At 36.0% G+C, this 17987-nt stretch overlaps 1 protein-coding gene across 1 annotated transcript in view; it reads right to left on the reverse strand.

Annotated features, from left to right (window-relative positions):
- LUZP2 (leucine zipper protein 2) overlaps window positions 1-17987 on the reverse strand; it is a gene marked incomplete at its 5' end in the record, with an annotated part of 167349 nt that overhangs the window by 83805 nt on the left and 65557 nt on the right. The window contains 3 exons of the mRNA XM_082058070.1: window positions 2630-2711; window positions 4818-4888; window positions 6302-6419. Of these exons, the coding sequence (XP_081914196.1) occupies window positions 2630-2711; window positions 4818-4888; window positions 6302-6419 (271 nt within the window). The remainder of the gene's footprint in view (window positions 1-2629; window positions 2712-4817; window positions 4889-6301; window positions 6420-17987) is intronic.

Genomic DNA, 17987 nt, shown 5'->3' on the forward strand with positions numbered 1-17987 from the left:
GTTGCTGCTTCTACTCTCAGAAATTTGTTATTACCTGCAGCAGTTCCACTGGCTGCTCTCAGAGAGACTGTACCCACCAACACTTGAGCAGATCCTCAGATCAACAAGTTTTAACTGCCTACCATTCTTGGCTTCTCTCTTCAAGGGTCAAAAAATGGATAAGCATACACAATAAGGTTCACAACATTGTTTCTGATGAATCATTTGTGCAGCTGATGGTGAAGAGTCTTGCCGTACATTGCCCAAGATGTGGATGCAAAGTGTAATGAATTGCTGTGGTGTTTCCTTTGTTCTTTTGGTTTGGTCAGAGTCCTTGAATATATCCCATTTTATTTTTCATGTAATTTGACTTAATTCTTATGAATTCTTACGCATACTTTTACATTACCTAATAAAAAACACCTTCAGGCAGGTGTTCCCTGTTGAATATATCCAGCCAATTAACATACAGTAAGCATTGCACTGTGCCTCCTTTGCAAGTGCAGCAAAGACATATGTATTTCCAACCCCCCTCCAGTGTTGCATTCATTTGGCTTTCAGAAAGGTAATTCTATTCTTATTTACTCTGATGAAAATCAAGATTTACTTCACCAAATCTTGCAGAATAAAATGTGCTTAAATTGGATTAGAAACAAGACTCACAATTCATTAAATTAGAATTAAATTTAAGCTCCCATCACCTAGCTAGGCTTGCCTCAAAGTACCTAGACTTTCTTTCATAGCATTCATATTGTTTTCAGAAAAACATGAAACACATGGAGAAACCAAGTGTTAAGTAACCCTGTGTGACAGTAATAATATTTATTTGCATTTCTATTGCAGCTTTTATCTGAGGATCCCGAAGGATTTTTTGAATATGCATTCAGTCTCACCGTACTTGTGAGCTTCATTATGTACATTGTACCCTCAGATATAAAGAAATAAATGCCACAAGCCAAGGACGTAGTTCTGCTTTCCTTAAAAATCAGTGGCAAACTTAATATCCTATTATTAGTAAGTTTTAGGATGCAGCTCAACAATTCAGTTTCTCTAACCAGCTGACACCGCTCCAAGCCAAGTTCTGTTATAAACTCTGAAGGGTTTTTCTTGGTTTCTGCACAAGGTAATATTTTTGCTTATAGTTAACTGTAGACTTTGTTTGACTTGTGTAGAACAAATATTGTGCTCTTCCCCAGTGCTAGGGTCTGGACTGAGTTTACATAAAGCAGTGCTGCGTAAGTTAAAATAGCGTCATAACTCAAGGAACAACAAGGAGCAAATAATCCAATCACTATATCTGAGATGTATTTAGTCCACAGCTGAATTACTCTTGAATATAAAAATCTGTTACAGAGATTAAATAAGAATTATGTTTTCCACCTTTAATTTGTAGGACTAGAATTTGTTGTGCCAATAAAGCTGGTGGGAATGTCTCCGTGCACCTGAAAAATGACAACCTTTGGCCAGTGTATTCTGAGTTCTTGGCCGAGATAACTACGTTCTCATTTTTTTTTTTTATCAAGACTGTATATCTCACCTCAGTACAAAACCATCTTAAAACAACTGTAGATTTTTTTCTTTTTCTGGATATATATGCTGCCTTGGCTATTGAGAAAGACTTCAAAAACATGTTATTCTTTTCAAGTTCAACACAGCATTCAGCTTGTTTCTTTTCTCCCCTCAAGAACAAAAGAGGTTTTTTGTTCTCTAGACAAAATCACAAGTAACAAAAATCCAGTAAGTATATGTAGTGAGAGACACAAGAATAGGTAAAACAGCCTCTTTACCCTTCAGACAACTGAGCAACTGCCTGAAAGACAGTAAAACATTACTCAATAAACCAGCAGTTATTCAGTATGAAACTAAAAATAGATTTATAAGCCCTTCTAGCAGCTTGTTTTCAAGTCGAGCGTTAGAATCACAGAACACTTGAGGTTTGAAGGGACCTTTTAGAGACCAGTCATTTTATGATCAGTGATGTTCGTGTTATGGGAATACTACTAGTCAACATAGGAAAATTTTCCTTTTTGCACCTTAGAATTAAAAAGGAAATATGATTCTACTTTTTTTTTTTTTTTCTGCAATAGCAAAATGTGGCTATTTATGCCTCACAGCGCTACACAAAAATCCAACCCATTGCACAGTTTATCCAAAACCAGAATTCCATTAAAGCATGAAATCTTAATGGGACTTAATGCCTTCCTACAGTGATAATTAGATCTACTACGGTCAAAATCAGACACTCCGCTATGCTTCTATGATTCTATTTTCTTGCTGAAAATCAGTAGTGACTCCAAAAAACTCAGTGGATGTACGACCATGCACGTTGGTATAGATGAGACGTGAAGGCCCATAAAGATGATTTAATCAGGGAAAGGACTTAGGTCCAAGTCTCCAGGCCCAAATATCCAAAAGTGGACACACACATCTAAAACCCACAGAAACTGGTAAAGACAGGGATCTTAGCATTTTTGAACATGTACAATTTTTTCAGGTCCTTTCTTCCAAAGCTTATAGAGTACAAACACAGACTTGAAATCCAAGCTTTTTACATGCAAAGTTAGTTGAGATAATGACAAATTCTCAAGGCAGAAAGATTAAAAAGAAGAAACAAACAAAAATAATGAAAGAGGGACAGGGAATCACTCACAGTCGCCTGCTGTTTTTCTGCTTTCTCAGCTGCCTCATTAAGCTGCTTTTGAAAGGCCTCCTGGAGAGATTTCATTTCTTCCCTAGTTTGTTAAAAAAACAGAACACAAACTTCATCACAAGTGTCCGTTAAGAAATAGTTCTTCAGAGTCAAGAAAAGGCACATTTAATTATTCAAATTAACAGACAGATGTACTGTGTCTATGTGTCCTGCCAGTAAAATTATAATGCCCCTGTGAACTATAGTGCCAACGCAAGACAAAAACCATCTATGATGGAAACTGGCCACCTTTTACATCAACTGAGTAGCCTGCTGTGCAAAACATCTGCCAGTGTATAATTTCTAGCAAAAAGGATTGGCACCAAAAAAGCAAGTAATGTGGGCTACTGAAAATGCACCGAAATGGAGTCACACTATTAGCAATAAGAACCAGTTTACACCTATTTTAAAATAAATAGGTAGGTAAGTAAATAAATAAATAAAAAGGTAGGTAAGTAAATAAATAAATAAATGACCCTCCGATAAAATTTAACCTTCTCCTGGCTCTTTCTGGAGACGAGCAACACAAAATTCAGTAGAAGATTCTGGCATGCAACTGGGTAAGAAGAAACAAACAAACAAACAAACAAAACAAGAGCATAATTGTTTGGATTGGGCTTTATTTGAATCAAAAAAGCTTTCACATTACTGATGCTCTCAGAGAATTTCTCCAGTTGAGAGAATTGCAGGGGGCTGAGATCCTCCATGGGCCACTTCTTTCTACCCACAGCATGAGACACACTTTGGAGCTGTGGCAAAGCAGAACAGTGACATATTTCGGAACAGCTGCAGAGCTTTTTCAAGCCTGTTGCTTGCACAGATAAACCTTCTCAGAAGACCGACATAGAACTGGGTTTACACTCAGATAATAATTTAGCCCATTGAAAATTCAACTGGAATGGAAACCATCTAGTTTATACGGGAACAGAACTTGTGAGCTGCTACATCATTTAGCTCGTTAGCCTATAACTCTACTATTTTTATCAGTTTTGGCAACACTAGTAGAGAATAGATTTAATTGAAATAGCGATTGAGCAGCATGAAACCAAGGCACCATCAGCACAATACAGCTTCCCTTATCGGATAAACAGATGTGATCATTTCAAAGCGTTGATGGTGCATGGAACAAAACTTGAGGCATCATAGTAAGTGACCAAGTTTTACTTGCAACTTGGGGAGTACTGAAGAATTCACACAAAAGGGATTAAAAAAAAACCACAACTAATTTAAAGTCAGTAGGACTACACCTACTTACACAAGCCGAGATTCCAGCACCCTAAACTTTACTGTGCCATCCATCATGGCAGAGAATAATCGAAGTCGTGCTCACAGACAGGTCACGTTTGTCAAAAGAAAGTAGATCATAAGATTAATATCAGGATCTATTTAGTATTTGGGTTCAAACACAATAAATTTAAGCCTCACAGTACGTTTCCTGTTCTTTGCTTGTTCCAGATGAAGTACAGCCTGAGGCTTTAAGCAAATAAGCTGCGACCCTTACTTAGGGAAATTCTTTGAGGGGGATTCCCTGGCACATTTTCAATACCTGCATCCTACACTCAACTTATACAGCTCTCTGGAAGTAAAATCCAGTAAGCCTATAAACAGCTGCCAAGTACCTGCAGCAGCTCCAGGGCATTTTCTCAGAGTATATTGTAAAAGCCTTTTCTCTTCTGAAGGAGGGTGAGGGCTGCTCAGCAGCACAGTGCATACTGCACCCAGCCAGGGTCCACCTCTGGGAAGTGCTGTGGTGTGGTACACTCCATAGCTGAAACTCTCAGAAGATCTATATACTACAGTCCATTAATACCTTTAATTAATCTTTTTATTTCCTACAAGCTGCTCAACAATCAAACCACTATAAAAACACATTGACGCAGCTGTGACGCTGAGATGCACACCTTCAGTTGCACCCAAGCCATATAAAATATAAGTATTTAAATCGGATATTAGCTGAAGTCTTGCTTGCATCATTTAATAGATTTTTCTGGAATACCTGAAAGACTCTCGAGTATCTGGTTCTTCCCTATCAAAGTAAAACTTAGAACTTCTATAGGTATTCTATTATGGACCTTATTTGCTGTGTATTGAAGAACTGAAGGGGTTTTTTTCAGTCTGGAAATGGAAAGAGAAGGAAGTGAGGTCTTACCTTTGCTTTTGGCCCATTTCCAGAAGTTTCTGCACATCACTTTTGGCTGATGCTTCATCATTTTTCAAAGACTGATAGCAAAGGAAGAAATCTATTATCAAAGAAATCTTTAATGTTATTCATCTGTGAAATGATTAATTTGGTCCTTGTTCATAAAATACTTCTGGTGAATTACAAATATTACCACTTGTGAGAAATAGAGGAATACCCTGACTTTTCTTTTACCATAACTAACTGTACATAGCTGTTTTTCAAGTATTAAATGAGAGCTGATCAAATAAAACAAGTAGATTTACAAATTAGTAAAAACATTAGGATTGTATGACAAAGATAAATGTGTATATACAGAAGACAATACTACAGCTCTTTGCCTATATCTGGATGTCTGCAGTGTTGAGTCTAAAACATCTGATAGTATATTTTTGCTCAGTACTGCTTTCAACTGTGCTGCATAAGAAACATCATTCTCAAATAACTTGGTTGCAAGGAGAAGCACATTTCCCTAAAAAGAAAACACGTACAGTAATGAAGAATGCTAAAAAAGCAGTGGAGAAAGGTTCAATAGGCCACAGTTCACGTTAATTAGAACTAGAGAAGTCTGAAATATAAGACAATATAATAATGCAATATATCGCACACTCTTGAGACACAGTACCAGAATTCTCCTTTGAATAGACATAGGGATGCTACTTCTTATATTTTTCTCATCTAGCTTACATCAACATGACAATAAACATGCAATGTCAGGAAAATGTTAAAATAACATGACATACAGAGACAAATCTCAAGCGATGATGAGTCTGTATGTTTTTACCAGACCAACAGACCATCTGTGAAAGACAGACGTGCTCTTAAGTGATTTCAGGATCTCCAACCCAGAGCACTGGATTTTTAATCTGCTTTTTGCTCTGAGGAGCTAATTTGATTCCAGAGTTAATTGACTATTACCCTTTCAGCTTACCCATAATACCTAAAAGTTGAATGCAGGTGTCTCAGCTCCAGCTGCAGGCACATCTAGCACAATTTGTCAGCTAAACTTGTAAAGTAGTGCCCTGTAGTAAATCCAGTCAGTCCGTGTAGATGGCATGTCAGGCAGGTCAAGTGAGCAGCTAAACTAAGCTCAGTTATCTGTAACTCATCAGCAAAGATGCAACCTGCAGCAGCAAGGGAAATCCATTTACAGTAGCTGCCATGACAAATGTGTGGTAACTCCACTAAGACAGCTTATTTTTTTTCCTTCCCTTCCTTGTTTGTTCCACTATGTTCTATTTTCAGATTTTCATTATGACTTTCAGTAAATGAGCAAAAGGCCTAACTCATGAGGATTACATTTTCCATTAAAACGTCAGGTTCATGCTAACTACATGATCAACAAAATATTATCTATATATTAAAAAAAAATCACATTTTTGTAATAAATATATATGAATATATTAAAAAAAATCAAAGTAATTAATTGTACAGATATCAAGACATAGCCTAACCTGGAGGTTTACTTTAATTCCCTCAAGTTCTTTAGAAGTCTTCGACAGTTGACGAAGAATATTACTCCTTTCCTTAAAGACTTCTTTCAGCTGCCTTTCCAGTTCTTCATAGCCCTGTCTAACACAGAAAATAAGAGAATGAGATCCTCTCAAAACATTACTCAATGCATTAGAAAACAGTCTTACTTAATCCAAATTGAATTAATTCCAACACTATTTATAGATTGCAAATTGGAGTGTGAAAGGTCCCCTGCTCACCTATATAACAACTTGGTTCTCCTAATGTAGATAAATAGATGTTTTATATGTCAAAAGGATGTTCTGCATCTGAGTATACAAATTATGAGACTAAACTGCAGCAAATGGTGTATTGTCTGTGATGAAAAGGAAACGATTTATTTAACATGAGTGATGGTACATAGTGTGAGATTTTCCTTATTTCAAAGATATTCCATGCAAGAAACCAAGCAAAACTTTGGAAGTACAGAGTTTTGTGGCACCCAGTAATTTGAGGGATGATTCAGGTCTATTTTAACTTTGTAAAATTTATTTCATTCCACATTTCCGCCTCACTTAAACCTCCTTACAATATAAACTAGACCTAATAAATATGCTGGCAGAAATCAAACCTAATTATGAATTAGTGGATAAGTCAAAATATTCCATCCCTTTCAAAATGTTAATTTGTACTTGGAATGTAACTATACGTTTCAAAGTTTCCGTAAAATCCACAATGAAATAAATACAACACAAATCATTTAAGGTTGAATGAAATACGGTTCAACTCTCACAGTTCAAACAAAAAGCAAACTGTTCAGTTAATCCTAAAACAGCATACCTTTTAATTCAACGTTGTCATTTTGAGTATGACTCATCAGTGAATTGAAACACCCGTTCCTTCTACAATTTAAGTTTAATTTAATATTTTTTTCCATCTTGCTATACCTCTGGTTCTAAGAAGGAGAATAAAGAACCCCAACCCTGCAACACATCAGTTCTACTTTATCAGATCCATGACCCTGAAGTTAAACAGGAATCTTAATGTTCCTTTAAAGCATTTTGAATACGCATTTTAGCAAAGAAACTCAGTAAAGCAAATTAAATATGCTATCTAATATCAAATAGACAGCTCACAAAATATGATGGATTTATGAAAGAAAATCATTCTATATAAAATGATACTTTGGATATGTAGAAGAAATGAAAGTGAATAAAATGCCTCTTTCATCAACAGAAGACTTTAGGCGAAGGATCTTAACATTATATTGAAGTTTCAGCAATAATCATATACAGAATATTGCAAAATAAAAATCGTAGAGGTGTTTCAGTTTTGCATCTCTAGTGAAACACGAAAACTTCTTCAACTTCTGCTTGCAAAAAATCTTAAGTTTTCCCAGCATGGCAAAATAAAAAGTATAATCTTTCTACTAAGTTCCATAGCTGGTAGACAAAAAGCTTCAGCTGTCAGTAAAATATTTTATTGTCTTTGTAACTTTTGCTTTTTAATTCAATTTGTCAGTGAACTTTATTTCAAGAAACTGTGGTTTCAGACCATTTTGATTATGTCCATCCGCCAAGGGAAAGGAAAAACTGCAGATCTAGTGGAGGAACAAAAAGTACCACGGAGAACGACAGCAGGAAACATAGGGCAAAGTCAATGTAAAGAGATAATGCCAGGACTCAGCTATTGTACCTACTTGTAACTGCACAGCACTCACACGTAATCTGGTTATCCTTGATACAGATAACTAGTGTTACCAAAACATAGCTCAAATAGAGGTTACAGAGGCAAACTCATCATGGGTTTCCAGGAAAATCCATATGCTAAGATTAAAAACCTTCAAGAATTTGGTGTTATTTTGACTGAGGTTTTGGTTCAATTTTTTCTATCAAATTAAATGAAAGAACTTATGTGAATTAAATCTGGCCAGTGCTAGAATACTTCATGAATATTAGCATTTTGCTTGTTACATGCAATGTAAAGAAAATCTCATACATCAAACATAATACAGAAACACCTATAGTTTTTTATTACCACCCCGGCTATGTGTGATTTTAATCAAGGTATATGTACATCACTGTAAAAGAGCTGGCTCACCTCGGCGGCACTAACAGCATTATGTGTAATCAGCCTGACAAGCTTCAGAGAATAGTCCCATTTTAATTTGCTGGTGAACGGAGCTCAAGGAGGAATTTCCTCCCGCTAAAGTAATCAGGTAGTTTCAGAAAGGTCATGCTTCCATTTCTCTTTTAGCATCACAAAGAGTGTTAGACTTGATGGTCTCTTTTGCCATTGAAATGTCGTGGTTTTGTTTAAAGTTAAACTGCATTTAAAAGCGATTACCTGCTAGCGGTAACACTGTCTTAACGATCACTTTACCACCACCGCCCCTAATTCCAGTTTAGCTGGAGCATTTAAAGGCCACCTGTCCTAATCAGTCAATTACTCTGCCCCATGGGCATTCACTTCGCACTGGCTTCACTCTGCCTTGTAAATGTTGATATCTATCAGTTTGCATAAACCAGGGCATTTATTGAATTTTTAAATTTAATTTAATGCAAACTGTGCATGCAATTATATTTTCTTTTGTATTATATTTCATAACACACTGGGCAGGGAGGAGACCAAAAGCCAACAACAAATTTACCACAGAGAGTCACAAAACAAACTAAACCCTCAGAACTGTTGGAAGAGTATTTGAAAAAATGAAAGAAGACTGAAGATAGAAGCTATAGCTGTCAGATTTATTAGCTATTAGGTCCTCAAAGGTTTTTTAATTCTGGACAATATTATCTTTGGTATCAAGCTTTGACTCTTAGCATTGTGTCCAAGAACGGTGCACATGTTTTGAAGACACTAAAATCCAACTCTGCACCTGTGTGATAGCCAACAAATCCTTGGATCAGCCCATCTGTCCTGGAGATCTCAATTTCTACATTGCAAACTTGTGTCTTTTAGACCAACAAAGTGCAATTCAAGAGGAAAAAAAAAAAAAAAAAAAAAGGTAAATCAGTAAATACAGTGGTCTAATCATTAATCAGATTACTTAATAATTCCTATATTCTTCCACAAAACTGAATATACCTTCAATTTTATACTTAATATTAACAAAATTCTCTGGATTGGGCTTAAGCAAAGATCCATCGTCAATTGGTTTTCTTATTCTTCCCCTATTGAATTCTAAATAACCAAGTCTTAGTGTCTCATGTATTTGATAAGCACTCCTTGGAAGGTTTCACACACACATACTCAATATAATTGCAGGTATGGATAGGCAGGCCATTCTAGAAGAAGTCACTTTTCCGCATCAGCACACCCATACTCCACAGCTGCGCTATTATATGAAAAGCATAGTGGTTTTCTTTAAATATAAATATATTTCCACCATGGCATAGTAACATTTCGTTCATATTTGAAAACACATAAATTACAAAATATATAATCATAAATACAGAATTTTGTCCTGATGCATATCAGCAAACTCCTCTGAATTTGATTAACTAACAAGATTATTTGTCTAATTAAGAAAAAACTGCAAGAGGTAGAGTAATTGGACCTGATATCAATAAGACTTAATCAGCATAATTCCTCTGAATTCTGAGATTTAAATTGAAAGAACACCTAATCTATATCTAAGAACCTGAATGAAACACGGTTCTTTAGGAAGGACGGCATAATCCATTACTGTGTGTGAGAAAGTAAAAGAAGAAACTTCAGTAGGAAAACGGTGAAATGATAAACTCGATGACAAATTATGTGGGTGTGGAGAGAGAGCAGATTCTTGCAGACAGGAGAATTTGCTTCTGCTGAACTTGGACACCAGTCTGATCCCCAAAAAGTGTCAGGGTTCTCTATTCATCTTGCAGTACAATTATATGTGGCCACAATAAGTTAAACACACTCCTAGGAAACTCCACTATGTAATGATACACAGATTAAATCTGTTCTCTGAATATTACATTATGTCAGTTACACCATCCTGCAAAGTAAAGTGTCATTATCATCATTTCCACCTAGGATTAAAATTAATATTTACCATTTTAGTACATGCATGTGCTTTTACAAATGTTCACTATCAAACAGAACAATTTAGCAATATACTGCCTGTTAAGGTCATCTGTAGTACTTTAATTGCAAGTTGTTCTGCTTTTACCATCAGCCTATTGATGTAGTGTCAGTATAAATTCTGTATCATTTGTTTTCAGGGAATGATGTTCACTTATAGTTTTAAGCTCAGTCAGCTGTTTTGACTCTTCTATTATTCTTACTGACATGATTTAATAGATTATAGTAAACATTTCAGCAGATTCTAATTTTCAGTATGCAATAGAGACAAATGCCTAGTAACCCGAAAGACTTAACACCCCAGAGATCACTCCACCTCTGACTGTTGTTTGCTGAAATATTGAAGTTAAGCTTTTAGTCTTCAAAATAAGGCCTGAGTTTATTTCTCACTGAATAAAAAGTACTATGTCAGGACAAAGCAAAATTTATTTTGTTTTAACAGTAGGTTTGCAAAGCGTGTCTTTGAAATAAAACTTTTATAAAGATTTCAATTATTGACAGTACATAAATGTCCCTGACTGAAAGCAAAAAAAATAAATAAAAAACCACTTAAAACAAAGGAGAAAATTGAAATACGGTCCACAGTTTAAGACAAACTTAGACAGATGTCTCTTTCAGCAAATCTGTTGTCAGTTAGTGCTCTTTAAGCCACTCTTTTTAACAAACTTTTCTGCTCTAATAGTTTAGGTCCTTCTGCCATAAATTCTAAGAAAATTAGGTGAGATTATAAGAAGGTCACAGCCTCGAGGTTTGGCAATCTTTTTTAAAGCAGCCATAGTTAAGAGTATCCTGTATCCCTTTTCATGCATCATAAACAGTAAATGGTGCTTACAGAGTACACTTGCGAAGTGTGTGATCGCAGATGTGTAAACATGAATGTGGTTGATACTCAAGTGACAAAAAGATTCATCACAATTCTAAACCAACATATCTGGAAGTTGAAGATAAGGATCTTATATTACAAAGTAGGTAAATTAATGTTTACAGATATATAAAGGGTGAGTGTCAGGAGGATGGAGCCAGGCTCTTCTCGGTGACAACCAATGATAAGACAAGGGGCAGTAGGTATATACTGGAACACAGGAGGTTCCATTTAAATTTGAGAAGAAACTTCTTCTCAGTGAGGGTGACAGAGCCTGGCCCAGGCTGCCCAGATGGGTTGTGGAGTCTCCTTCTCTGGACACATTCAAAACCCGCCTGGACACCTTCCTGTGTAACCTCATCTGGGTGTTCCTGCTCTGGCTGGGGGATTGGACTGGATGAGCTTTCGAGGTCCCTTCCAATCCCTGACATTCTGAGATTCTGTGATGACTGCTTAACTAGACCTACGTTGCTAAACTATTTTAAACTAATGGCCCACAAAACGGTAGCAGTGCTGATGCATTTTATCTGGTTTCTACACAGCTAGAGAATCAGGCCTTTTACATCTATTTCCTCGTATTCTTTAATGCACTCATTGTAAATAAGCCAAAACCATCTGGCATCTTTTTGGCAGACTCTTGGTTGTGTAGAATCACTGACTCATCAGGGAAAAGATGCAACTGTCAGTTCCCATCAATGAGTAAAGGAGCAAAAGGAGATTTCTGAAAACTCGCAGCTGGCTTCGATACCTGGCCCCAGGAAATGAAACAGCAAGTTGAATCACCACCATGTGTAACGTGATACTGAAAATAATGAGCCAAAGAAAAATAACAACTTGTATTCATCCACTGAAAACTGCACAGGCCACAAACGTAAAGAATTAACATCATGAGGAAGGATTGTACAGAACCCCCTGACTGACCCCACAGAAAAATCACTGCTTCTCCCAAACATTCAGTAGTCACTCTACCTAGAGCAATGAATCCTTACTGGATTTATACAGTTGTATATGGAACAGACATCTTCCAAAAAGGAAGTTATTAAACACTTTACAACTATTCAAATATAGGCTGCATAAATATGGACTCCACTGTATGTAGAGTTGACTTTTCACATTAGTTCTATGGGATTTAGTCTTTAATGGGAAACCCATTCACATCAAAACCATTCTTTTTCGGATAGCTAACATTACCCTTTTCAGTTCTGATATTCTTCATAATTTATGTCCATAATACTGCCTTTGGTCTGATTTTCTACTGCACATCTAAAACTTTTGAATATGCCTTCAATGTTATTACCCTTAAAATACAGCACTGCTACACTAGTCTCCTCAGATAACTGGCAATGCTTTTTTCCAGCATCTCTTACAATACAGCCAGGGTAACATTTCTGTCTCAGCTACCTGTGTAATTTAAACTTGTAGTTGTTTTGGAATTTTACATTTAATTCTGCTGTTTAATAAAATAAATTTAAAAAAAAAGAAATGCAAAATAAAGGGATATAAAAGCAGAACTGCTTCTCTAACACTTACTAAAATATTGCAAATTTGTATAATGGAGATGCAGTCTTGTCAAATTTCACCATAGAAAGTTATCCAGAAATAGCTGTATACAGAAAACATTGCAATATATCATAATATCTATCTGCTTCGTGGCTCTTTCAACAGATGATATACAGAGCTAAGTATATTATTTCAATAGTTCTTTATCCTGTGAAATGCTTCTGTTTGCCTCAAAAATGTACTGAAACTCCAGTTCAAAAACAAAGTTAACAGCTGCTATTCCCATTGGACCAATACCTAAAGCCATATTGATTTTTCTCTTTATAAAGCCTGTATGAAGTTAGTCTTCATACAATTAAGGTTGATAACAATGTAACTGTCTAATCAAAACTGACTGTGATATTTATAGCTTGACCATTCATCAGTAATATATCTGAAAAAACAGAATAATGCGTGAACAGATAGACTCTAATGGATAACATGATAGAACAGAACAGCAAATGATACTGTGGACATAGTTTTCAGCAGTTTCAGGCATTATTTTGCTGCTATTTCTTGATCTACAGACAATACCAAGGCGCATCACCCTTGGTGCCTATTTGCATTGTCCTGTTTGCCAGGGCACACTACTCAACTCTCAATCAAGAGAAGGTCATGATGCTCCTGTGACAAGGAGAAAGGGAAAACTAAAGATAAGCTACAGGCGAATGCCAATGCTTTCAAGTGGACACTGACTCCATAGCAGCTTCATCTTTAAATGACTTGAACAGTGAGAAAATATCACTAACTTCACAACTTTTCCCTTTGCTTCTTAGAGACACTGTGGGAACTAAAGATATCTGAGAAGTTTTTCAAGTGTCACAGCAGAGTTTATAATAGAAAGCATTATCGAGTGCAAATATAAATGTTTCTATTATTTCCCAGTATAATCTTTTTAATTCATTGAAAATACTTTTTTTCTGAATATACCATAATAAGAATTACATGGGGAGGCAAGAAACAGCTAAATTTACCACATACAGAATGCAAATCAAGCACTGAAGAACAATATTCTTATCAAGTTCCATGCAAATTTGTGTTTGCTGTTAAGAAAATCCTTCTGGATTGCTGAAATTAAGCTATGTTAATAAGCAGATATAAAAAGTAAATGCTGAAAACAAATGCCCGTGTCACTTAGTCTCCGAGAGAAGGAAAGTCTGTGCAAAGTCTTCCCTCAGCATATGCCTCTGTCAGCACCCAGCACCTGCTATGTCTTCCTGATGGCACAAAAAGTACCTCTTAACTTCAGTCCAAAGCTTTTATTTTTAGCAGTTTCCCAGTGATATTAACACTTCTTCAGCTGCATCAAGAACTATGTGAACCAAACCTGCTCAGACAATATTGAATTGGCATAGAACAGCTGTGACTGTACATGTGTTTTTTCCTCTCATTTCATATCTACTTCGAGTGACATTTCCATTTTAGATTCAATGCGAACTTTGTCAATACACTCCATAAGATCAAAAGTTTCTTTCCAAGAACGGTACATGAACCTGCCTGAAATTTGCAATATATGCAAATCAAGGAGGATGGTTCAATTTATTTGGTATAAATTCTCAAAAAAACCCAAATAAACCTCTGTATTCAGCCCATTTTTACTAGATCAGAAGTGAGCCAGACGTAACTTCATGAAATTGTCTATACTTGTAATTTTTCTTTGCATGACTATCACGCATTTTTCTAAATTTTGCATTGTCTTTTGTGATCCTCACTCAAGTCATCTCCAAAACAACCATATCAAAATTGGAAAGAATGGGCTGTAGCACTACTATAACTCACTATGATTATGTAAATTCATACCTCTCCTGCTGCAGAGATTTCCCTAGTTATCAGCATTCTAATAGATACGTGCTGGCCAACTTCCAGTCTACAAATATTACCTCAGAATCTAAATTTTTCTATATGCCCACGGTATCAGATTCCACCATTTCATTCAGATGATTACTCATTTTCACATATAAAATTAATATAATGAAAAGTAAAGAGTTCAATTCAAAAACTGTCCAGAAATTAAAATCTAAACAGCTCTTGGCACAACTTAAAAATAATCCTAATTCCTTACCCAAGGAAGATAAAGATAATGGAAATATCTAAGACAGCTAGTTGGCACATACCCTCATCTCTCTGAACACTGCGCTCCTGTGCAGTTGCTGTACAAGGATTTACCTACATAATGAAAAAAGGTGAAAGTCAAACTGCACTTGGGTATCTCTTGTCAGTTAAGTAACTTAAACAATGTCAGTTACTTTAAACACATACTCAACTTCTCTCTGAGAATGGCTGACTATTGAGGGAGTTCAAAATGTTAATTGTTTCCCTGGAAACATTGATAACTTGAAGCAACTGAGCTTTTTTTTGCTGGTCCTGGACCTCAGATAATGCAAGACAAAGTCTTGGGGAAGATCCTACCACGCAGTATAAGTACTTGATTTGAAAAAAACCTTCCTATTGCACTTGGACATATGGCTGAAGAGTAGTTTGACTGTGAGAAACAATCCAAACTTTAGCAGAGATTAGTTACGAATTCCCACAATCCAAGTGAACAGTAGTCAGTCTTTCAGAAGGCTGTAAAGGTGACACTTCTATTTACCACTACACATTCCAAGAAGGTTAGAAAATGAGTATGACCTACATAACCCAACAGCAATTTAAAGGGTTTATTGATTTAGCTTGTACCTGAACTGTAGAATGGTTTTCTCAAGGGGAATTACAATATGAGATCACTTACCAAGGACAAGTCAGCTCTTTTTCAGAGTGACGAATTTTGCCTTGTAGTATTTAGACCCAGATGTTTAACTAAAGCAAATATGCATGAAGGGTTTTAATTATACTGAATTATGGTGTTACTAGATATGAGAAAGGATTAGTTGCTTACAGGGTAAGAGTTGTATTTAACAGATCCATTTTAAGATTTATGCTGACTACAAAATCTGTGGTATTGACTTGCTGATAATTCTATCATCATTCGCTCCCACCCTCAGTGAAGGGTTTACTATTCTAAAAAATAATACAAAAAAAAAAATCAGAAAGTGACAGCTGCATTTTCAGAGCAATTTCTCCTTCTGCCTGGTGTACTTTCTTACATGAAACCAAGAAAGCAATTGTACACAGGAGAAAAAGCCTTTGCACATACAAGTGTACCTATTTATATCTAAATACGTATTGAGCCAAAATACAAGGTATTTTCCTCTATAGTTTTTTTTTCTTGAGGACCAAAGTAAAAACTCTTGTGATTTTACAAAAAACATGCTTTTCTAGTTATATGTACTATTCACAATCATGAGAAGACAGCTGGACTTATTTCGGTAACTTCAGAAAAGCAAAGGTGATGTAGAGCCTTGATGATATATTTACGCATTCCCAGTTGGGAGAATTTAGAAAAAATGCCTGCATGTACAAATTTTCACATTCCTACGTGGCTCTGAAATCAAAACTGATATTTGTGATAAAAAACTTCAGATAGTCACACTACAAACTCCCAAGCTTCACACATCCATTTACAAGCAACACCCAACACAACTGTGCCCTCACATATGTGCAGAAATGCCAGAGTTAGGAGGCATCACCTCAAAAACATCATTAAGATCGAAACCTGAAGAATTCAATTCTTACAGGCTTGCTCAGAGCCAAACAGACCTTTCACCTGTATTTTTTATTCCCTGTTCTTTTTGCAAGTCTTGGCCTATACCCACAACATGTTCCAGGAAGAAATCATCAGGCTTGTCTGTGAGAGCTTATTTATGGCATGCAGTGCAATTATCAATAGTAGTATTAAGATCAAATAACTAAAGCAAAACAGTAGCAAAAAGAGGTGACAGACCATCTCAGGGCAGCAGGACTATTTTCTGGACAGACGAAAACTATATTTATTTGCATACAATACATCCTTACCCATATGACACGTTCTCAAAGACTATGCAAATGTTAGAATAGGAAAAGACGATGCAGCCCATTAATTGTAGCAACGAGGCCAACTTAACCATTAGGTCAACAGAGTGGTTGACATTGACCTCAGTAGAAGCTGCATTAGGAGCTATATAATGATCTATGTCTTTCTGTTTGGATGAATACTTACGTGTCAATAATTTGTGTTCACTTAATATTAAAAGTGGTTATTAATTAATACCAAATGTCAGGCTGTAATGTCAAAGTTGGCTGGGCATTACATCCTCATAATAAATATTCTGGGCCAATCACTGCAATGGAAACTCTTTGGTATGAGTCAAGAGCTTCTACTCTAATAGGAAGAATCCCAGATAATTCAACATATTAGGAGAAACAGGATTCTAAATATCTTAATGGAGCTCTACAGAAATTATGCTATGTATAAAACCTCACATTTTTCCAGTAACAAAATCAGACAAACTGAATTTTAGGTACACATCTTGTAGACATGAAAGGACAGCAGTGTCTTTTGAAATCTACTTCAGTGAAACAGATGGAAATGTTTGGCAGCATAAGATTTAGTGTTTACAGTATAAACCTAGTAGCAAACTCACCAAGATTTACATGGTCATTACACAACCCTGTGATTGCTGTTTATCTTACTATCTTTTGTGTATACTATAAACAAAAATTTGCAATTCTTATGTTTAAGCTTCTTTTGTGAAGTATTTTATGAAGGAGAGAAAACAGTAACAATTTCAATATTCATTTGTGAGATGAAATGGTGGTTAGAAGTGCACCTTCCTCTATCAGCTACACAGGTTTGACTTCATGAACCCAAAATATCGTGGCAATGCACTTGCTTTCCTTACACAGCCCATTAAACTAAAGCGGTCTTGTCTTAAACAGGAAACTACTATTTTCTAATTATTTATATCTGAAGTAGCCTTATTGTTACTTAACCCATTCGCACTATTATTAAGCTGCATGTGCATACACAAATCAGGGACTGACATTCTGTCGTGTTGCATCACTAGAATTTTTCCAAAGAGAAGAACATGCTGCCCTCATCTTCTGAAGTTATCTGGATTTTTACTTCAAACAGGGAAAAATATGAGAGGAGCGAGAGCTCAATACTGAATGATGCCATTTTAATAATTTCAAAAATATTTTCATGTAATCTGATTTACAAAGTGGCTCTTGCTGGAAGGAAAAAGTAGCAATGAATCTACAGAAGCAAAGAGAGAAGAGGTACAAGCCCCAATTTCAACAGTCCAATTATTAGTACGTAGGAGAGTTTGCTTCATATTTTCAACTACTTCAGCTCTTATCTC

Source organism: Streptopelia decaocto (assembly GCF_964273445.1).
Source record: "Streptopelia decaocto genome assembly, chromosome: 7".
NCBI classification, from domain to species: Eukaryota; Metazoa; Chordata; class Aves; order Columbiformes; family Columbidae; genus Streptopelia; species Streptopelia decaocto.